The sequence below is a fragment of the Rhinolophus sinicus genome, chromosome 1 (assembly GCF_057876585.1).
Source record: "Rhinolophus sinicus isolate RSI-liver-muscle chromosome 1, RSI-T2T, whole genome shotgun sequence".
Taxonomy (NCBI): Eukaryota; Metazoa; Chordata; class Mammalia; order Chiroptera; family Rhinolophidae; genus Rhinolophus; species Rhinolophus sinicus.
Window position 1 is genome coordinate 106,807,576 of NC_142501.1, and position 23,571 is coordinate 106,831,146.

A 23,571-nucleotide genomic window follows, 5' to 3' on the forward strand; every position below is an offset into this window, starting at 1 on the left:
TGGTCACCTTGGACCATGGCAGAAGGACTGGTGACAAAGCCAAAGCGAGGAGGAGAGAAGGACTGAGAGATTCTTGGAGAAACGTAACCTGATCTCTGGTCAAGCTATGCCTGAAGCTTGCCCTATGTGATCCCTATCAAGGCCTCTGAAAATTCCCATGCCCAGTAACTTTCCACTCACCCAACTATAACCCACGCCTGACTGACCTTCAACCCCAAAGATCGTGTCCTGCTCTGATTTACTCTCTGGGTTTTCCACCCCACCCCCACCCTAATCTGGACATATGGAATCACAGATACCCTCTATTCCCCTTGCAGACCTTCCGCAACCCGAGTACTCAGTATAACCTCTACAGATACTCTATACAACCCGTCTGCCCCAGCTGGAAGCCCTGTACTGGGTGCACTGCTCTAGGGTAGCACCTTGCAAATCATTACTGAAATTACGTTGTAGTCTCAAAAACTTTCTTTTACAGTCAGTGCAATCCAAAACTTTCTGAACCTGTTTGAATTGGGTTTGCTTCTTTCAAATGAAAACATTCTAATCAAGACAATCTGTGAAATATCCTCTAGCCCTAACCAGGTGGTCCTCTCTTGAGTAAGGACAACAAACACTGACCTTTCGAGAAAGCTTTCAGTACTTGTGGAGGGTATTATGGGAGAAGTAGAGAGAAACAAACAATGAAATGTGTTTTGAAACACCATGCCAGTACAAAGTTGGTTAATAATGGAAGCCGCAAATAAATTCAAACTAATTTAAAATAAGTAATCCATGGAGGGATCCCTGGTCTACTTCAGGAGACCTGAGATCTTCTGCCTAAGTTAGAGTTCAGCCAACTCTTCTACCTTCTCCGTGTCACAATTTCTTCAGTATACTGAAGTAGTACTCCTGCTCCCTGACTCACTTGGCTATGAGGTTCAAGTGAGATTATATGTCATATAATACAATTCTTTGTAAGGTTATAAAAGCAACATGGGACCATAGGGTTTTGTAAGGTCAGCTGCTCCCCCAAAAGCTGAGGCTTTCCTGCTGGGCTCTATTTCCTCCTGACATTGTGACTTGACTTCAGTATGATTCACTGTGGAAAGTTGCAGCAGCAAGTGGCTCGCTCATGCATAGCCCATTAGCTCAAAGGTATTTGTCTGCAGCTTCAAGACTCACCAGAATGGCCCAGCACATTTTACGACCCCGACGTAAGAAACATCTTGAAGTAAATTGCTTTGCTGGCAGTTCATTATCTTGTACTTAGGGGAAAAACACAGAGTATTTCATTGAGAGCAGGGACTGTTTTCTACTCAGGTTTGTGTCGTCCGTTGGCGGTGCCTGGCACCCTTAGCCACAACAAATGCTTTTGGAATTGAATTGAGCTGAGTTGAATTGAGTTGAATTCTATTCCGTCAGTTCCCAAACCAGGAGGAAACCCAGAGCCCAGGTTTGCTGCTGTGAGAGTGATTTGAAATGCCGAGCAAATAGCCTGCAATCGCTGTGCAATATTCTTGTCTGTGTGATATCCTTAGAGGAGAGGCTAGGGAGACAGACTTTCTTCCTTTGGGGAACACGTCATATACCTGCAAGGAAAGGGTTGGCTCCTAGGAGTCTGCCAGACAACAGTTGTTCGGATTCACCTCTTACCTAGAACGGGAACTTGGTCCGTGGGCTGCATTTGGCTTTGCATGTCTGTGGTGTTTCTTTCCTTCTGTACTTCAGGTTTAGGAGTTACTTGTTTTCCTTTGTCCGTAGAGGCTAGAGAACATGGATGGAATGAAGCCAATAACTTCGCAAATGCTTAAAATAGAAAACCGTCTTCATGTATTCATTTACTCGGAAAGAGTGTCTCTCTAGTGTTCCCAATGTGCCGAAAATCCTAAGGTGCTGGGGTTACAAAGAGGAGCCACACACAAGCCCTGCCCGTGGGCACTCTCAGTAGAGCCTATTCACGTCCAGCCTAGGAGAACACTGGCCTGTCAGTGAGTGATGACCATGGCCTACAGCATGTTTCTGAAAGGACTGGATGATTCTCTGGTAGAATTTTGTGTGTATGTGGGTCTCCTCAAAAGGGACTCTATTCTGGCCAGCAGCCCTGCCAACAGTGTGTGTGTGTGTGTGTGTGTGTGTGTGTGTGTGTGTCTGCGTGTGATGGTAATGAGGAGTGATTAGACTCAACAGCCCACTGACCCCTTTGTTTCCCTCAAGTTCTTCATTTAAAAGTTTCAGAGAGGCAATCTTAAAGCAATGACAAGAAAATCTCTCTGACAACGCTCATCTCTATTATGAAGAGTTTGGAAGGAGTTGCGTCAAGGCACCAAAATGACGGGGGATCAGGATTCTAACTGAGGGTCAAAGAGGGGATCTTCTGGGGGAAAAGCCAATGGGGGGCTTTAACAGAGCGGCGATCTCCAGACTTTGTGGTCCACACAGGGGTCGAGTGGGACAAAAATCACGCGGCTCCATAGCACCATCTCCAGGGTGAAGAAGTAAAAAGACAAATGAACCCCCCAGTGTGGGTCACGTTCTCATGTAAACGGGAGGGTAAATGACCTCGTAGTGAAATGAGGCTCCTGAGAGAGCTTCCAGGAGTCAAAGCAGAAAGTTCAATGGCAAAATCATGGTATCAGATCAACTTAGGCATAGAAAGCCTCTTGGGGGGTCATTCCCTCCAAATTCCACTCGAGGGAGAGGATCTGCCTATAGCGTCTGAGCCAGTGACTCTGCCATCTCAGCTTGCCCTTCCCAGCAACGATGAGGTTGGGGACCCTTAGGTGATTCCAATCCCGTCTGGCACTGGGGGCCACGAGCTGTCAAGCCATGTTTTGAAACTCAGAGGTGAAGAAATTCTAAGCGAACAACTTCCTCTGCCTCTCTGCTTCCCTGGCCCTGATTGGGGCCTCACCCAATTTCTGACACTGGGCTGGGGAAGGCCCTGGACCCCCAATACTTTCTGCTTGACAATGTAATTCCCCTCCAAAGAGGTCCCCTAAGGGCCCGATGGCACCCAGAGTGAAAAATGTAGATAATAGGTAAGACTTAGAATTCAGTAGCACAAGTTTCTATTTCCTTTTTACCCTTGTCAGGGGAGGAAATGCCTCTCCCATTGTCCCCGTTTTTGTACCCAGAACTTTTTCCTTAGGGTTGCAGAGATGGTCACTGAAAAGGAGCGAGGGGGAAGGGGTCATGGGGCGTTCTGGGGAATTGACACTGCTGTGTTTCTGGAGGTAGAACTAGGGTAAGTATATTTCATCCACCAGGATACTGGTGGTATGAGGTGTAAACTTGGAAACCAGAACACAAAAGAGTTAGTTCAGCCTAACAGGTAGATATTGCCCACTGGAATTGTTTATTTTTTATTATTCTTTATATAGGCTCATTTGGACTATTCTTTTTTAAATTTAAAAAAAATTGTGATAAAATAGACATAACATAAAATTTACCATATCAGTCATTTTTAAGTGTACAGTTCAGTGGCATTAAGTACATTGACATTGTTGTGAACTAGAATTATGTTTTAATTGTTCAGTAATTATTAGCGTAATGTCTGTTCTCTCCCTGCCCCTGGAATGTAAGTTCCTTGAGTGTTGGCTGTCTTTCATGTCTAGACCGTCCTGGGAACTGGAAGACACTCCTTCAATATCTATTTAGTGAACAGATATTCCAGGACCCCCTAAAATTAGTTATAGTATAGTTCAGACTAGCCAATTTTGGTCTAGAGGGCTGAGTGAACAAAAGCTGAAGTTCTGTGTCATTCTTTGCTACAGTTCTTCTCTTCCCTTGGTATTCATGAAAGGAAACACTTACAAGTGCTTTTGCACTGACACTGGTTTTTCCAGGAAGAGTGGCTAGAGTTTCCCATACACTTCAGAAAAAGCGACCCGCTCTTTATTCTGCGGAAGCCTTTCTTGCATTCACAGTTGACGAGGGTGCCCATTTTGTACGTGAGGGCTTTGAAAGTGGCATGTCTGAGCTTCGGTGGTTCAGAATAACAAAACTCTGCAAAGAAAAAGCGCAAATTAGGAGTTCTGGAGGTTCCAGTCAAACAACCACATGGTCAGACCATGTGGTGATTTAATCACACATTTCTTCGTTGTATTTAAAGGACATATAGATACCCCACTTCTAGTTCCTCGAAAGAAACTATGACAGATACCAGTGTTCTTTAGAAACCTTTGTGTCAGAAAGAGTTCAAAATTTAACTTCAACCAAAATCCTCTCAAAACTATGATGTACTTCAAAGTGAATGAGTAGAAATGAATGAGATTTCATTCTGGAAATGCCTCATGCTGAGCAAGCAGAAAAAGAGAGGAAGACCAAGGGATACGAGGAAAGGAAGAGAGGAAAGCCACACAAGTTCAATTAAGGGGCAAAATGTGTGTGTGAGAAATACTTTTCAGGAAATAAGGATTGTCAGATTTTCTATAATTAATGATTCTGTACCTTTTTTTTAAAAAAAAAAGAAGTCTATATAAAGTCATTCACTCAATGTCTGACTAGTAGGAATTATGTGTTTCTCACTCACCTATCCATCTCTGAGTTTTCCAAATTCCTTCTCATACTGTGAAAACCTGGCCCTCCCTCGGCCTCCCCAAAATGGACACAGGTTTCCCATTAAAGACACTTGAAGTAGTGGCCAAATGCCCAACTATTAAGGGGCAAAGGGCGCTGGTCTAATCAGAAAGATGATTTCATTGCATATCTTGCAACATGTTCTCCTGCTTCAAGAAACTAGATTGCTAGGAAAAAGCCACATGCTCGATAAAAGAAGTGGATAGGGAGGATCACAGGAAGTGGAAAAGGTGAGAAAGCAGGGGCCTCCATCCCAGGCAGCCTCTCCCACCACTGGAACAGGTGCCAAATCCGGGCTGGTTGCCACGCTCATTGGTGGCAGAGGATGATCTGCCAATTGCTTATTAATCACTCAGATTGTAGTGAAGCTTCTCTGCCCTGCTGCGCTGCCCAGCATATTGTCATCCGGGAGACCACCCCCATCCAAGACTTAGGACATTCCTGTTATCCCCAAGAACAGAGGGTGAAGGGAACATGGACAGTTTGTCCCACCTCTAACCAAGAAGGGACTGAACAAAGTAGTTTGAATCACTCAGTGGGCCAGCAGTTGTAGAGGAACATGTACCACAAACACTCAATAAATTCTGGCAGTTATAATAATAAGGCAAGAAAGGCAGTATAGCAGGAAAGGGAGAAAGATGGTTTTCTAAATTCTAGGTCTACCAGCTCACTAGCTCTATATCTTTATTGTTTTTACTTATCTAAAACTTGGTTTCCTTTTCTGTAAAGTGGGTGTCATAATTATTTTACTAATTTGTTTAAAGAGTACATGGTAACTTTCAGAGCACCTGGCCCATAATAGGCACAAAATAGATGTTAGTTCTGCTTTTTTTCCTTTTTCCCTCTGTCCAGAAAAAAAAAAAAAAAAGGTAATTTATATAGAGACTGGGCTGAAGTTTACCTTAACCCTTAACTCCTGCAAAAGGTAATCTCTCTCTACAGCCCATATCATCAGTACTATCCACTGTCACTTATCGTACATCAATATCAACCAACTTTTTAAGAATCAGAAGGTAAATCTGTTACTAAAACAAGATATGCATAGTAATCAGAAAAAAACAATGGAGGAACAAGACAAGAATGTTTCCTCTCACCACTGCTTTACAACTTTGTACTGCAAGTCCTAGTTAATACAATCAGAAAAGAAAAGGGAATAAAATGTATACAGATTGGGAAGGAAGAAATAAAACTGTCTGTGTTTGCGGATGATGTGAATTTTGTATGTAGAAAATCTGAAAGAATATACCTCCCCCCCAAACCTCTTTGTACTGATAAGTGATTCTAGCAGGGTTACAGGCTAGGAAGTCAATTGCTTGGCTATCTACCAGCAATGAACAAGTGAAAATTGAAATTAAAAACACAACACCATTTACATTAGCAACCCCCCCCCCCCAATAAAGTACTTGGGTATAAATCTAACAAAAAAATGTATAAGATCTATATGAGGAAAACTATAAAACTGTGATGAAAGAAATCAAACAAAAACTTAATAAACGGAGAGGTATTCCATGTTCATGGATAGGAAGATTCAATATTGTCACGATGTTGAATATTGAATCTTCTCAATTTGATCTATAGATTCAATGCAATTCCAATTAAAACTCCAGCAACTTATTTTGTGGATGTCAACAAACTGATTCCCAAGTTTATATAGAGAGACAAAAGACCCAGAATAGCAAACACAATATTGAGAAAGGACAAAGCTGGAAGCCTGACCCTACCGTGTTTCCCCGAAAATAAGACCTAGCTAGACCATCAGCTCTAATGTGTCTTTTGGAGCAAAAATTAACCCGGTATTATATTATGTTGTATTATATTATATGAGACCCAGTCTTATATTATAGTAAAATAAGACCAGGTCTTATATTAATTTTTGCTCCAAAAGACGCATTAGAGCTGATGGTCTGGATGGGTCTTATTTTGGGGGAAAAAGGGTACCTGACTTCAAGACTTACTATAAAGCTACATTACTTAAGACAGTGTGGTATTGGTGTAACAATAGACAAATAGATTAATATAACAGAATAGAGAGTCCATAAATAAACCCACATAAATATAGTCAACTGATCTTTGACAAAGGAGCAAAGATAGTCTTTTCAACAAATAGTGCTGGAACGACTGGACATTCACATGCAAAAAAAATGGATCTAGACACAGACCTTATATCTTTCACAAAAATTAACTCAAAATGAATCACAGACCTAAATGTAAAATGTGAAACTATAAAACTCCTAGACGATAACATAGGAGAAAGTCCAGATGACCTTGGGTTTGGTGATGACTTTTTAGATGCAACAACAAAGGCATGCTTCATGAAAGAAAGAATTGAGAAACTGGACTTCATTAAAATAAAAAATTTCTGCTCTCAGAAAACACTGTCAAGAGAATGAAAAGACAAGCCACAGACTGGAAGAAAATATTTGCAAAAGACATGTGTGATAAAGGACTGTTATCCAGAATATGCAAAGAATACTTAAAACTAAACAATGAGAAAATTAACCTGATTTTTAAAATGGGCCAAAGACCACAACAGCCACCTCACCGAAGAAAATATATGGGTGGCAAATAAGCACATGAAGAGATGTTCCAGATCATATGTCATCAGGGAACTGCAATTTAAAACAACAGTGAGATACCACTGCACACCTTTAGACAACTCCACAACACCAAATGCTGGTGAGGATGTGGAGGTACAGGAACCCTTATATATCGCTGGTGGAAATGCAGAATGGTGCAGCCACTTTGGAACACAATTTGGCAGTTTCTTACAAAACTAAATATACTCTTACTGTACAATCCAACAATCACGCTTCTTGGTATTTATCCAAAGAAGTTGAAGTGTTATATCCACAAAAAAACTTGAACATGGATGTTTATAACAGCTTTATTCATAATTTCCAAAACTTGGAAGCAACCAGGATGTCCTTTAGTACGTAAATGGATAAATAAACTGTGGTCCATCAGACAATGGAATATTATCCAGAGCTAAAAAGACGTGAGTTGTCAAGTCATGAAAAGACATGGAGGAAACTTAAATGTATATGACTAAGTGAAAGAAGCCAATGTGAAAAGGCTTCAAATTGTATGATTCCAACTATATGATATTCTGGAAAAGGCGAAACTATGGAGATACTAAGTAGATCAGTGTTTGTGAGAGGTTAGAGAGGAGAGAGGGATACAGGTGTCAAAACTTTCTATAAAGCTGCACTAACAAAGACAGCATATATTGGTAAAGGATAGACAAGCAGAGTAAAGGAACAGCACAGAGGATTTTTAGGGCAATGAAAATAACTGTATGATACTATAATGATGGACACATGTCATTATACATTTGTCCAAACCCATACAATATATAACACCAAGAGTGTCAGCTATGGACTCTGGATGATAATGATGTGTCAATGTAGTTTATCAATGAAACAACTAAGGAACAAAGAGCCAGAAGGTAGACTTAAAGTCAACCATATCAGTAATTACATGAACCATAAATGAAATACATACATTAAAAGATAGAAACTTTCAGACTGGATAAAACAGCAGGCCCAACTACATGCTGTCTCCAAGAGAACACACTTTAAATATAAGGGCAATGATAGGTTGAAAATAAAAGATGTGAGAAGATATATTATAAAAAGATGTACTTAAGAAAGTTGGTGTGGCTATATAAATATCATAAAGTAGATTTTAAAATGAGAAACATTACCCACAGATGGACTAGATTGTTTACATAAAATTAGTAAGAAATCTACCAAATAACTACGAGAACTTAGCAAATGTAACAACTTCAATATACAACAATCACTTGTGGTTAGTTCTATATATGGGAAGCAACCAATCAGAAAATAAAAAATTTGAAAACAATTCCATTTACAATAGTATGAAAACCATAAAATATTCATTAATAAATTTACCCAAAACTTGCAAGACTTCTAAACTGAAAACTGAGATATTGCTAAAATAAATGAAAGAACTATATAAATGGAGAAATGTATACAATGTTTATGGGTTGGAAGATTCTGTTTTTTTAAAAAATGATGTCAGTGCACCTTAAATTGACCAATAAATTCAATTTAATTACAATTTTAAAAAATTCGGCACTTTTTAATAGAAATTTGGCAAGTTGATTTTAAAACTTCTTTGGAAACACAAAAGACCTAGATTTTCTCAGTCTTGAAAAGAGGTACAAATTTGAAGGATTCACATCATTTGATGTCAAGACTTTCTATAAAACTACAGTAACCAAGACAGCATATATTGGTAAAGGATAGACAAGCAGAGTAAAGGAACAGAACACAAAGTCCACGAATAGCCTCACATGGACATTCAGTTGATTGTTTTACGAATACATCATGGCGATTCAACAAAGGAAGGAAAATCTCCTCAACAAAGTCTTCTGGAACAAATGGATAAATGTATGGGGGAAAAGAACCTCAGTCCATATACAAAAATTTGTTTTTTTATATATAAATATAAAATATCTATACCTTAGGGGACGGCTGGATAGCTCAGTTGGTTAGAGCGTGAGCTCTGAGCAACAGGGTTGCCGGTTCAATTCCCGCATGGGATGGTGGGCTGCACTCCTTGCAACTAAAGATTGAAAATCTTTACTAACTAGATTTGGAGCTGAGCTGCGCCCTCCACAACTAGACTGAAGGACAACGACCTGACTTGGAGCTGATGGGCCCTGGAGAAACACACTGTTCCCTAATATTCCCCAATACAATTTATTTTTAAAAAAAATCTATACCCTAGATTTATACATTGTAAATGTAAACATAAAAATGTAAGCTTTTATACTTCTAAGAGAAAATAATGGTAAATAGCTTTGCAATCTAGGGACAGGCAGAGTTTCCAGAGAGGACATGAAAAGCATTAACCCTAAAAGAAAAGTAAATTAAAAACTTCTACTCATCCTTAGACATTAAGAAAATGAACAAAAATAAATGATAAAGAGAGGTGTGGAGAAAATATTTGGCACACATATATCTGATAGCAAGGCTTGTGTCTATATTATATAAAGAACTACAAATCAACTCTAAAAGACAACTGAGTAAATAAATGGGCAAAGACTTGAAGGGTCACTTCTCAATACTTGATTATCAATAAGTCTCAGGATGGGTGTTCAGCATCTTTAGACATCAAGAAAAAGCAAATTGGAAATCACCATGAAATATTTAGTTCATTAGAACGGATAAAATGGATAAAAGAGTGACACCACCAAATGCTGGAGAGGAAGTAGAGCTACTGGAACTCTCTGACACCACTGGGGGAGTGTAAAATAATAACATTACTTTGGAAAACTGAAAGTTTTTTTTAAGCGAAATTAAATATGTATCTACCCTACAATCCAGCCACTCCACTCCTAGATGTTTACCTAAGAAGAGTGAACACATTTTTCTACAAAATGTGTATGCAAAATATTTAAGTAGCTTTAAATAATCTCAAAAGCATTATGTTGAACAAAAGAAGATAGACACAAAATAGAACATGCTGTTTGATTCCATTTATATGAATGAAGTTCAAGAAAAGACAAAACTAGTACACAGAAAGAAATGAGTCGTGGTTGCTTGTGGTGGGTGGGTTTGACTGGAAGTGAGGTGATGGACGTGTTGATTCTATGGGTGTACATAGTTGCCAAAACTCATAATTGTACAGTTAAGAACTGTGCATTTCACTATAGGTAATTTTACCTCAAAGATCATTAAGAACTATACTTAGCAACTCTTGTAATTATTAATTAGCACAAATAATCAAGGATTGACCTCAGATGCATTTGGAATCTGATAACCACAAACCCAGAAGGTTTCTAAACACGTAAGTTTGGGAAAAAAAAAAAAAAAGGCAGACAAATTGCCTTTGGGGCCACTTGGTGTCCTTAAAAACTGTTATCGTATGCTTTTCTAAATGAGGCCATGGAAATTTCCAGCGTCGTCATAAATTAGCCTGAGTATCAGAGGAGATCATGTGGGGACAAGGGAAAGTTCCAGAACTTCTTAACTATCACAGACTTGCCTTCCATAAAAGCATCTTTCCTGGAATTTGGAAACACTGAAACTTTCCTGCTCTATCGCTAAGAACCAGTGAAGAGCTTGGCTATAATCCTTTTCTTGGCAGTGCTTTGCCAGGGGTGTTCCAAATACCATGTGAAGAACACGGGAAGTGTGTGGGAAAGGTAGCCCTGGAGATTTGTTTCTTTTTATTCTAATAGAAATAAATCTGAAATATTTGTGGCCCTTCTCAGTAGGGTGCCATAAAAGAAACGTCAGTACAACATCTTAAGAAAAGAATTGAAAATACTTTGTCTACCCTGAAATCTTGCCTAGAAATAACAAAGAATTCCATTGACATGACTCCTCAAAACGTGTTTAAATCCTCTTTCCCTACATTATCACTTCAAAATTTCTTCCCTCACAGCATATGGCCGCTTTGCTCATTCTCTACTTTTACTAACTAAAAACTCCAAAAATCCTTTCTTGAAATTCGGCTTACAGGGAGGGGCTTTTCTCTGCCTCCACTCTTGCACCTCTTTCTCGTTTCCACCCATGGCTCTGACTTTTTAACAAAAATCGTTCTGCGCTCTCCGCTCTACCCATCCCCTGGCTCCCACCACACGGGGGCTGGGAGCTCAGGAGGCAAACTCAGAATTTTCTTTAGAAGGTGGGAAAGGAAATATTTTTCTCTGTTATTTTAAGTATTGGTACAGTTGTGGATTTAGATGTCATTTTCTCTTCGAGTGGATTTTAAGTATCTGCTGCCTATGGACTGGAGTAAAAGTTTAGATTACTAACCTGGTGTTGGGAGGTGAGGGTAAAGGAAGTGCTCAGAGCTTGTAAAGGGGGGCTCCCAGGGGGGGAGTCCTACCATAAGCTCAGGGGTACATCGATGTGGCTTTGCCTCTTAGCTCCTGTACCTTTTATGTGAGCAGAGGGGGAAGAGACAGCCAGCACTTATTATTAACCCTAAAAACCCCAAGGGCTCCAGCATCCACTAAGAGAATGGTAAACTGAGCTCTTCCCAATGTCGACAGTGTTTCATGTCTTATTTCAGGTTTTTGCTCTGAATGGCAATTAGAAAGACACAGGCAGGACCCCAGGTGTCCCACACTTTCTCACAACCGACCTCCATCACTGTCCCTGAAATACTATCACGGGTTCATCTTCCCTTGGGATATTTGTGGACTTGTTGCCTCCTAGTCAACTGATGGGTAACACCCCTTGAGTGCTTTGGGCTGATGCTACATAGTGACACAGAGAGCCACTTTCCTCTGGACTGTATCACCACACAGGTCTGGGGACAAAGGTGGGTGAGGGTGAGGGACTCTAGGACACTCTTCTCTTTTCACTGTTGTTTTGTTTGCCCTCCCATGGAGACTCAACTCTTTCATCTCACTCACCCAGCCCGTGAGAGGGAAAGATTAGGCATTTGCAGAACACACAGCAACAAATTCAAACCAGCCTTTCTGTGTCCCAGGCAACTGCTCTCTCCTCTAGAGCATTAGACCGTACAACAACCACCCATCACTAGTCCCAGAAAAACACATGTGCAGGTTCTACTGCTTGGGTTTCAAATAAAAGGTGAGAAACATGGTGAAATGAGGTACTCTCTTTTTTTCCTATAAGTGGCCCCATCACACAGAAAGGACAGGAGCGAGCGACCCAAGGGTTGTTAACTGGATTTGGAATACTGACACCCCTTTATTTTGTTTCGCCATATGCGCTCAACTTCACTCCTCCTATGTAAAGCTACCCCCTTTTTTTAACCCTTTTGTTTTTAGAAAAGAAGCAGAACTAAAATGAGTCTTGTGCTGAGATATCCTTGTGTCCCTTGAGTTAACCAGAAATATCACCCTTGGAAGGCAGGGAGTCATTGGACTCTCTCTAACCAGCAGGACTTACGCTTAAGGTGCTCACAGCCGTATGTCTCAAACTTTAATGTGCACACGTGTGTAACTGGGGACCTTGTTAAAATGCGTATTTGGATTCAGTCAGCGAGTGTGGAGGCTAAGACAACTTCTGACAAGCTCCCCAGCGCTGCTGCTGCTGCAGCCACACTTGGACTAGCATTGCCTGCTGCAGCTTTCCGCTCTGTCTGTCCTCTTCCTGAGGGCCACCCTCCCAACCCCCACCCCAGCAGACAGCAGGCAGGGGCCCCAGGCACTGCGGAATCTGCTTACAGAGCACTTCGTTCCCAGGCGCTTTATTCCGAATCTAAGAGGGTGCAGTGAAAATTTCTTTGGTTGGAGGAAAGATGGGTGGGTGAGAAACGGTTTGTGGGCTAAGTGTTGTTGTTGTTTTTTCTGTGATGTTGTTCAAAATGAGAAAGAACTCATCTGACCCTTGTGACCATGTACGCAACACGAAAAGATAGGAAAAGGAAGAGGCTTCAAAAGGATGTGGACAGAATCTGAGATAAGAGTCTTTGCTCTATAGGTGAATCAAGGTCACGTTATATTTCCCCACAGCCCAACCAGCACTCAGTTTCCAAAACTGAGTAAATGGTTTCATCTTTGTGCCTCTCCTCTTCTCCATCTGTACTATAGAGATTGGGGATGAACATTAGAATAATTCACTAAGCACAGAAACTTCTAGATGATGATTTACGAAGCTTTACACACAAAGGCTATAGAAGTACATCAAGAGTTTGGGGCACCTGATAAAGAAATGATCTGGTTTTTTACCTAAAGCCATTCACCTTCTATGTCAGACCTAAGAAGAACCACAAAAATATACCTAATGTCAAAGACAGTTTCCAACTTCCTTGGGAAACCCAACCAGCAAAAAGCAACTGCTTCTGGTGCAGAAGTAAATACCATTGGATAAGTTGAAAGTAAGTCTTGATAGAATCCTAGGATCTGAGAGCTAGGAGAGACCCTAACGGTCATTTAGGTCGATCGCCACATTTTGTGGCTAAGGAGACTGAGGTTGTGTGTCATTGCTCGAGTTGTGGCAAACCTGATTCCCAGTTCGATGCTTTTCCATCACGTAGAATCATAACCTTCAGGAATGAGTGTGCTTTTTACTGAACTGTGGAAAGTTGCCTCTCACTGAAAAGTACATCTATGTCTAAACTATCTGGGTCACTGGGAAATGTTTGTGAAATGTTGTGGTTTAATTCAGATAGTTATCTTTGAAGAAGTCAGAAAGCTCAGGTCCTCCATAGGGTCGTTTATGTAACAGTAACTATGCTATCGGAGCCCTGCCTGTTTGCCGCACCTTTGCATAGATCTCCGTTAATGCTCACTACACCCGGAAAAGGTAGATATTGCCATCCCCACTTTACATAGCAGGAGGCTGAGGTTCGGAGAGATGCAGTTGCCCAAACTACACAGCTCAAGACAGTGGGATAGGTATCACAAGAAAGCCTTCTAATGCTGCCCTCTTTCTGCCTTTGAAAAAAATCTCACCTTTACTTTTAGGAAACTCTTTCAAATAGCAAACTTAAATGTGTCAAGAAGAAGAAAGGATGAAGAGGACAGACGTGTGAAGAAAAGGTTTGCCTTGATCTTAGGTCAGGGTCAAAGCTCTGAGGGTGATGCTGTTGGCTTCTCTGCAGGAATGGGTTCAGGATATTAAACAAGCAGAACAGCAGGGTCAGGAACCAATGTGAAGGGATGTCAGTGTATGGTGAGGGAGAGGGCCCTAGAGACCCTGGGCCAAGTATTAACCCTTTAGTTGCTGATGTGTGGGAGGGGCCAGGGTAATGAGTATGGAAGCATCATTTGAGAGGCTCAAGGAAGCAGATAATTATGAATGAGCTTGGAAGTATTTCAGTTTTTTAACAACCAATATGACTAGGGCAGAGATTCTCAAACCTTTTGGTACCAGGACCCTTTTACATTCTTAAGAATTATTGAGGACCCTGGAAAGCTTTTGGTTTTTGTGGGTGTCGTGCGGGAGACCCTGCTCGCTGCGCCATTTGTCATGCGCAGAGGCCTTCTCGGGCGCCATCTTTCAGGTGGGGCGGCCTGCGGGGTCTCTGCTCCCGCTCCCCACACAAGAACGCAGGATATGGTGAGGCCGAAAAGGAACACCCACGGAGCCATAGGTAGGGGAGTCATACCACTATGGTCTCACTGGAGGCTGGGCCCACCGGACGCGTGACCTGCCGTCCGCCTTTCCGCCAACTGACCGACCAGCGACTCTCCTCCACTCTCTCCTCTGTTCCTCCCTCTCGGCTCTCCTCTTCCGCTCTTCTTGGCCCTCCTCTTCCGCTCTCCTCGGCCCTCCGTAGTTGCAGCAGTTATACCAGCGGCCAATTGGCTAACCGGCCACAGCCGACAGCCAATCAGCCACGGCCGACGGGCATTCACCACCCGAGCCAGTACCCTTCCACGTGAGGCCGAGAGCCTGTAAACTACTTTCTGGGGCTCTGTCCCCACAGTGGGTTGTATCAATTATTATTTGCCATATTAGAAATCTGAGAACATTTAAAAGTATGCATTTATTAATGCATTTAAAAATAACAGTAACAAGCTATTACACTAACATAAATAATTTTTATGAAAATGACTAAATTTTCCAAAACAAAAATATTTGGTGAGAACAGTGACATTGCTTTACGTGTTTGCAAACTTTTAAATAAATGTCTGGCTTAATGGAAGGTGGATTCTCACATTTGTTTCTGCAGTCAAGCTACTGCAATCTGTTTTTTTGTTGTTGTTTTTTTTAATTGAAGTATATGAAGAAAATTCAGCCTCTTACTGTTATAAGGGGAAAGTATTTTAACAGCCTTGAGGATAATCGTGGGTATTCTGCTTTGAGCCTAACTCAGCAGGAGGTCATTTTTGCATTGTGAGTTACAGATCAGTGATCTGTCTTGCATTTTGAATGGGTCTTGTGCCCATACCTGATTTTGTATCAGTCATTTGGGGGAAAGAATGGTTCACTGAGTTACAGGGATCTTCCAAATACTGGCACACTCATTATATAATGCCCAAACAATCAGATTTGTTAATGTCACCTGTAATCTCATCAGAAAATTCTTTAAGTACTGAGAAGTAGTCAAGTGCACAGTTGCAATACAAGTTTCTCAAAATTCTAAGTTTGCTCAAATTTGATCATTTTATCATTTCCAAACCTCAAGATTTATCATAATAAATACTCTGTTCTTTTCCTTGAAGTGGCAGCTCACTGTCCAATTTCAAGAAATGCTTGCAGACTGCATACTTTGAGAACTCTGGAGACTAGGGTATACCAGATGAATATTGGTCATGCTCCTCAGCTTCTAGAATGTTACATCCTTCTGCATTTGCTGGAAATGGCATAGGATTAGGACTACTTCCAAGGTTCAGGTATGGCAGGTTGTTTAAAACATCTGTTCTACTATGTGTTTGGTTCAGTAAACTTCTCTAGAATCTATGTGGATTATATATAAATACAAGTTTGGCCCCTGTAAAGAGATCTACCGTGTTTCCACGAAAATAAGACCTAACCGGAAAATAAGCCCTAGCATGATTTTTCAGGATGACGTCCCCTGAACGTAAGCCCTAATGCGTCTTTTGGAGCAAACCTTCATATAAGACCCGGTCTTATTTTCGGGGAAACACGGTATGCTGCCTGACATAGTAGCAAATCAGCCTGAAATTCCAGCTTCCTCCCACAGACCCAACCTGGAGTGTCACAGGAGCAAAAGGACTGTTTAGAGAACTGAGAAACGCACATAAGCATGATATGGAAGGTGATTGGGTCTTTCCTTCTGTCTGTGTTTGTGTGTTAGGAAACATGAGGCAGACAAGATTGGGGGGAATGGGAAGCCATGCTTGGGGGCGGGGGAAGTAAAATTTTTAACTGTGTCCTTATCGCTCCCTTGCACTTCCTTCTCTATCACCTCTCTAAAGCAGAAAATCAGCAACCAGCCCAGCACCAGCAGGGGGGAGTGGCTTTACCCACAGGCAACTTTAAGAATACTGGGTGGATACCAATTTATGCCTTCCAATCCCCTCACCTTCTCGCTTATCCCCACCTCCCTCCCATCTAGCAACCATCAGTGTGTTTTTTTTCTATATTAGGTGGGCACTTGTCTTATTAGGGAGACCACTTCATAGACTGTGTAGATGCCTGACCACTGCAGTGTACACCTGAAACTGAAGCTGAATAGTAATGAATGTCAACTATAATTTAATATACATATAGTCACGGGATGTGGAGTACAGCATAAGGGATAGAGTCAGTGGAATTGTAACAGCTGTATACGATGTCAGAGGGGTAGTAGATTGGGGTTATCACGTTGTGAGGGGTGTAAATATCTAACTATTACATTGTTCTGTACACCTGAAATTAATTAAAAAAAAAAAAAAATCCTGGGTGGAATGAGAGATAGTGACAGACAGGGCCTGACTGATCCCTGGGCATCTCTCCTCCTGCTGCTCTCCTTTTTGCCTCCAAGGCTGGGTGATTACCACTGAGAAGGAAAGTTCTTGGGGAAGAGCAGTGCTCTTCTCTTCAGAGAGGCTGCCTGAAGGTGAGGGTGGCCAGTGAGGGAGGGGGAGGCACAGATTGTAACAACAGACCTCTCCCGTCTGAAGAATGTCCTGGCCCGCTCAGTCCCAAATTCTCCAGCTGGCCACATCTGGGACCCAGACTTTGTCCCTTCTCCAGGAGGGTTGATATCCCAGGAGGAATGATCTCAAAACAGGAAATAACAAAACAAGTGAGGAATGTCACCATTAGATAAGAAAGGACAACAAACTGAAGAGCCTATATCTGCCAGAGCAGAATCAACAGACAAGGAAAAGTAAAATAAAAAAAAATTAAGCTTTTAATGTCCTAAAAGGGTTGAGGAAGGATATAGGAGACACGAGGCAGCAATAAGAAAACCTGGGGATTGGTTAGCATAGCTGAACTAAAGGAGTCAGCAGATGGATTGAACATAAACAGCAGAAATGTGAATTAGGAATTTGGCAGACCAGATTGAGAAACTTTCAAAAAGCATCAAGTAGGGGTAATAATGATAAATCAGGTGACGTGAACTAGAGCTAGAACTAGAACTATTAGGATGGTGCAAAAGTAATTGCAGTTTAAAAGGTTAAAAAGAATTGCAAAACCCGCAATTACTTTTGCACCAACCTACCGTGTTTCCCTGCAAATAAGACCTAGCTGGACCGTGAGATCTAATGCGTCTTTTGGAGCAAAAACTAATATGAGATCTGTTCTTATTTTAATATAAGATAAAACCGGATCTTAAATTAATTTTTGCTCCAAAAGACGCAGGTAATAGTTCTAGAGACTAGAACTAGATATGTCAGCATCGCTGGATTTGTAGACTTGTCCTAATTTTGTCAATTTTTGTTTTATATATTTTGAAACCATGTTATTGGTTGCATACAAGGATATATCTTCCTGGTGTATTGAACTTTTATCAATATTAATTGACCTTTGGATTTTTATTAATTTTTTTAACTGCAGAGTATGGTCCACTTACGTGATTATAACTACTAATGCATTTGGATTGATTTCTACTACCTTATTTTGTTCTAATGATGTATTTCAGAAAGAAAGGTAATGGGGGGCTGGCCCAGTGGCTCAGGCGGTTAGAGCTCCGTGCTCCTAACTCTGAAGGCTGCCGGTTTGATTCCCACATGGGCCAGTGGGCTCTCAACCACAAGGTTGCAGGTTCAACTCCTCGACTCCCGCAAGGGATGGTGGGCAGCGCTCCCTGCAACTAAAATTGAACACAGCACCTTGAGCTGAGCTGCCGCTGAGCTCCGGGATGGCTCAGTTGGTTGGAGCGCGTCCTCTCAACCACAAGGTTGCCGGTTCGACTCCCGCAAGGGATGGTGGGCAGTGCCCCCTGCAACTAGTAACGGCAACTGGACCTGGAGCTGAGCTGCGCCCTCCACAACTAAGACTGAAAGGACAACAGCTTGAAGCTGAACAGCACCCTCCACAACTAAGATTGAAAGAACAGCAACTTGACTTGGAAAAAAAAAAAAAGTCCTGGAAGTACACACTATTCCCCAATAAAGTCCTGTTCCCCTTCCCCAATGAAATCTTCAAAAAAAATTAAAAAAGAAAGGTAATGAGCTCAGAAGGAAAGTATGAGTTGCAGGAAGAGATGGTGAGCAAAGGTAAAGGTAAACTTACCAATAAATATAAATCAATATTGACTGTCAATCAAAGAGTCTATTTTGTGGGGTTTAAACATATCAACATAGAACTGAAATCCTGGCAGTCAGGAAGGTGAGTGGACTTAAAGCATTCTAAGATTACTGATTATTTGGAAGGAGGGTTATGATGTTGATTAAATTTGAACTTTGTAAAATCTGGGTTCATGTTAAAATTTTGAAAATGACATCTAAAATGACAGAATAAAGTGAATACTTTAAAAACTAGTAAAAAGAAAAGAATGGAATTGAGTAAAAACTTATTTAAGACAAAAGAAGGGAGAACAAATGCATAGAAAGAGAAGGGCAAAAATAAAGCAAACAAGATAGAAGGACTCAATCCAAATACATCAGCAGTGAGAACCAATGTAAACGGACTAACTCTGCAGGTAAAGAAAAGACAATTTTTTTTAAATGATAAAGTTATATGATGTTTATAAGAGACATGCTTAAAGCATAAGGGCTCTGAATGTGTGAACCTAGAAACGAACAGGCAATTACAAGCGAAACAAAAAACATTGTACTAATTTATATCAGACTTAAGGGCGAAAGCAGTAATAGAAATCCAGAAGTCAGTACAAATTGTCCAAGGAAATAGAGCTTCAAAATATACAAAGCAAACACCAGGAAAACAAAAATTCTTTACTTGTATGTACCAAGTAAAATAGCTTCAAAACATACAGAGCAAATATTGACAGACAGGGATAAATTTACAAATCTACCATCAGAATGAGAGATTTTTAACAAAGTCTTCCTTTGGGGTTGATAAAACAAGTAGACAAAACAATCAGTAAGGGGCCGGCCCAGTGGCTCAGGCAGTTAGAGCTCCATGCTCCTAATTCCGAAGGCTGCCGGTTCGATTCCCACATGGGCCAGTGGGCTCTCAACCACAAGGTTGCCAGTTCAACTCCTCGAGTCCCGCAAGGGATGGTGGGCTCCGCCCCCTGCAACTACAATTGAACACGGCACCTTGAGCTGAGCTGCCACTGAGCTCCCGGATGGCTCAGTTGGTTGGAGTGCCACTGACTCCCGGACGGCTCAGTTGGTTGGAGCACGTCCTCTCAACCATAAGGTTGTCAGTTCAACTCCCACAAGGGATGGTGGGCTGTGCCTCCTACAACTAGTAACGGCAACTGGACCTGGAGCTGAGCTGCGCCCTCCACAACTAAGATTGAAAGGACGACAACTTGACTTGGAAAAAAGTCCTGGAAGTATATACTGTTCCCCAATAAAGTCCTGTTCCCCTTCCCCAATAAAATCTTAAAAAAAAAAAAAAAAAAATCAGTGGTTCTCCAGAGCATAGTAAGAGCGGCTCAAAAAAAACAAGGAGAGATTTTTCTATTCTAGCATCCAGAGATGGTTGTCTCTAATAATTTGCTCCGGCTCTGAAGAAGAAAGACTTGCTCAAAAGGCCTTTTCCTGAGAGATCGCGATAGAAAAGTGGGGAAAAGAAGGAAAAAAATTTTCCCCCCGCGAGCGAATTTGCTTGTGGTTATTTACAAAAGAAACACAAGTTCTTTGAAACCCAGGAAGAAAGAGGTGATTAATAGCACATTCAGTTCCTGATGGATTTGTGACAGTATCACCCTTCGAAGAGCATGATAGATATGACTTGACTTTACAACTGATAGTAGACGATATTGTGAAGTATACCACTGACAGCACATACTATGTGCCAAGTCCTCGCTGAGGCCTGGGAATTAGAGTGAACAACCAAGATGGACCCTTGTCCTCATGAAACTTACATTCTAGACAGATACGATATTAAGATAGATATTAATTAAATTTTACAAATAAGCAAATAGTTACAAAGATGTAAAATGCTACAAAGATATGTATAAGCTACCCTCAGAGTGTATTTATATTGACATTTTTCCCTTTTATTTGATGATGGCATTCTGTTTATGATTGATGATGTGAATTAATTTGGGTCCCTTATGGACAATTCATCCAATGACTATTTTCTAAGTATTCATGACCCAAGAGGATACCTAAAAAAAACGGAACCGTAGTCTCTGACCCCGAGATCTTTACAATTTGGTAAAAGGGATAGGACAGGAATGCAATTTTAAGGCAAAGCAGAAAATGATAACTGGTGGGAAGAAAAGAACAAACACAAAGTGATGTGAGGTCCCAGAAGGAAGCAGTACTTGTGTATGACGTAGGTAGGATGGTGGAAAGTGGGTTACGGAAATAATGACTCTATAAGCAGTGTCTGGAGGGATAAGAAGCATTTCCCAGGCACGTATTGGTAGAAGAAAGGGAGCAGCATGAGAGAGGCAAGGGGGCGTGTTGGGGAAATACTGTGTATGTGTGAGGAACCAAGAGCGGACTCGTTCAGTTCAGCATCAAGTCTCAGCACTCAGGATACTTAGAAGAGAAAGCTAGAAGATTCTATGGTTAGGACAAAATCATGGAGGAATTTGTGTGAACTTCATTTATGAAGCACCAAGGAGCCATTTGAAGGTTTATGACCGCGGGATGCTGTACTCAGATTTATTCTTTAGAAAGAACATTTTTTAGCCGTGGTGTACAGATGGCTAACTGGGGGCAGCAGCAGGGCAGACAGGCAGGAGGTAAGGTGACCAATTAGGCTAGCACTTCTCAAACTTTGGTGTGCATATGAGTCACATGGGGAATTGATTAAAATGCAAATTCTGATCCAGCAGGTCTGGAGTGGGGCCTGAGATGCTGCATTCTCCCTGGGGTTACTGATGCTGTACCAACCATACTTTGAGGTGTAGGAATTAGCAGACCATTGCAACAGGCTGAGTGAGAGCTAAGAGAAGCCTTGGGAATGGGAAGAGTAGAGGACATAGGGAGACTGGGAAGATGGGAGAGAAGGGGTGATCAGTATAACTGGACAGCCGCTGGCAGGGGGGGAGCTAAGGGAGAGGAAGGCTAGGAGATGACACCAAGCAACCCAGCCCCGAGGGGCAAGGAGAGCGGCAGGTGCAGTCAATGGAAGTGGATATTAGTGAGGGGAGAAATGTGAACACCTTGATCAAATATATGGTGATGGAAGGAGAACTGACTCTGGGTGGTGAACACACAATGTGATATATAGATGATGTAATACAGAATTGTACACCTGAAACTTATGTAACTTTACTAACCATTGTCACCCCAATAAACTTTAATTAAAAACAACAACAACACAATTTGTCCCATTTTTGAAACATCAGGTGTTTAGCACCATGACCTCAGATTGAGAATCTATTGGCCGATTTGAGTCTACTACCTAAATGTTGGGGGTAAGCAAATCAGCTGAGTATCAGAGACCTGAGTTTACTTCCTGTTCCACTCACTGGTTCCCTGTGCTCCCTCCTCACCTCAGATGCTTTGTTCTTAAGACAGAAGGAGATTTGCCTTTGGGTGGCGAACACACAATGCAATATGCAGGTGATGTATTATATAATTGTACATTTGGAACCTATGTGATTTTACTAACCAGTGTCACTCCACTAAATTTAATTTTAAAAAAAAGATAGAGTAGTAAGAATTCCTCCTAGATCCCTTGTCAAATTTCACAGAGGCCTAAGCTCATCTACCCCCTGCAGGAAATCCCAGTGAAAGGCTAGAAAAAAGGACATTGGGACGAGAGGCTATCTTTGACAGTTGGGTAAAGTTTATGAGAACTTGAGGAGTCTTGGATGGAATTTACCCGTTTGAAAATTGTAATGTTATCTTTTAGCACACAGATTATTTTTTTTAAGTTTATCCAAGATTATTCATGACTTGCCTTTGGAAGGAATCCCTGTCTCGCTCATAGATGAGGAAATGTAGGTTAAGAATCTGGGGAGCTTGTTCAAAGTCACACAGGTAGGGGCACGGAGCCAGTGCCAGAAATCAAAAGATTAGGCTCCATTTGTGCATTTCTGCTGCCGCCACCCCAACCCTCGGTGATACTGAGAATTTGCTCAGGGGAAGTATTTGCTTCATTGCCCTTTCTCACTTCTACATTCTCCCTTATTTCTGAACTTACTCAACTTACCTTTTCATATCTCACAACTGCTCCATCTGTACTTCTCATTTCCTCTGTTCCTTCTTTCCACATAAAACATACTCCTGATCTCTCTAAAGCTGACACCATTGTCCTGGGATCACTTCCTCTCTATGCTTCTGTAGTTGTGCTCGGCCAGCTGGCCCTGCTCTTGCATCTCCCATCTCACCACATCCCCTCCTCAGCCTATGAGCATCCCGGTTACTTACAGCTGCCCCCGACATCAATCCTTATTTCTTTTCTTCCCAGTTCAGGGTCTCATAAGAGTCGTTCAACTCATTGTTTCTAGCTCCTCCCTACCCACCCACTCTATTCCGTGTGTTCTGCTTCCACTGGAACTATTTTTTTCAGAGAACACCACTTGCTACTAGTTGGCAAGTCTAATGGCTCCCATTCTCCTCAAAGTTTGTTTAGCATCTTCTTGAAATTTCTCTTTGGGTATCCTGGTAAGACATCACGACCCCATGGGTCCTCATCTCTGTGGCTGTCTTTCTCTGAGTGCTCACTTTACTCTTGTTTTATAAATTCCCTGACCCAAGATTTCCCTATTATTGATATCTTACTTTAGCACGGTACATTTGTCACAGCTAATGAACCAAAATGGATACATTATTATTCACTGAAGTTTATACTTAATTCAGATTTCTTCAGTTTCCCCCCAATGTCCTTTTTCTGTTGCAGGATTCTACCCAGAATTCCAAAGTACACTGAGTTGTCATGTCTCCCTAGGCTCCTCCTGGCTATGAAAAAGATGATATAACAGTTTCTCACTTTCCTTGTTTTTGATGAGCTTGACGGTTTTGAAGAATACTGGTCAGGTGTTTTGTAGGATGCCCCACTATTGGAATTTGTCTGATGTTCTTGTCATGATTACACTGGGATTAGGAGGGCGATAGCTTTAATAAGATTC

The 23,571-nt window shown here is 41.4% G+C and overlaps 1 protein-coding gene and 1 long non-coding RNA gene across 3 annotated transcripts in view; one reads left to right on the forward strand and one right to left on the reverse strand.

The window, feature by feature from the left end:
* Positions 1-23,571, reverse strand: part of IL2RA (interleukin 2 receptor subunit alpha) — a 55,805-nt gene that overhangs the window by 10,987 nt on the left and 21,247 nt on the right. Inside the window, exons 2-3 of the mRNA XM_019738178.3 lie at positions 3,793-3,984; positions 1,633-1,743 (exon numbers count right to left, since the gene is read on the reverse strand). Of these exons, the coding sequence (XP_019593737.1) occupies positions 1,633-1,743; positions 3,793-3,984 (303 nt within the window). The remainder of the gene's footprint in view (positions 1-1,632; positions 1,744-3,792; positions 3,985-23,571) is intronic.
* LOC141570040 (uncharacterized) overlaps positions 1-23,571 on the forward strand; it is a 46,784-nt gene that overhangs the window by 6,911 nt on the left and 16,302 nt on the right. The gene's annotated exons all lie outside the window — the stretch shown is intronic.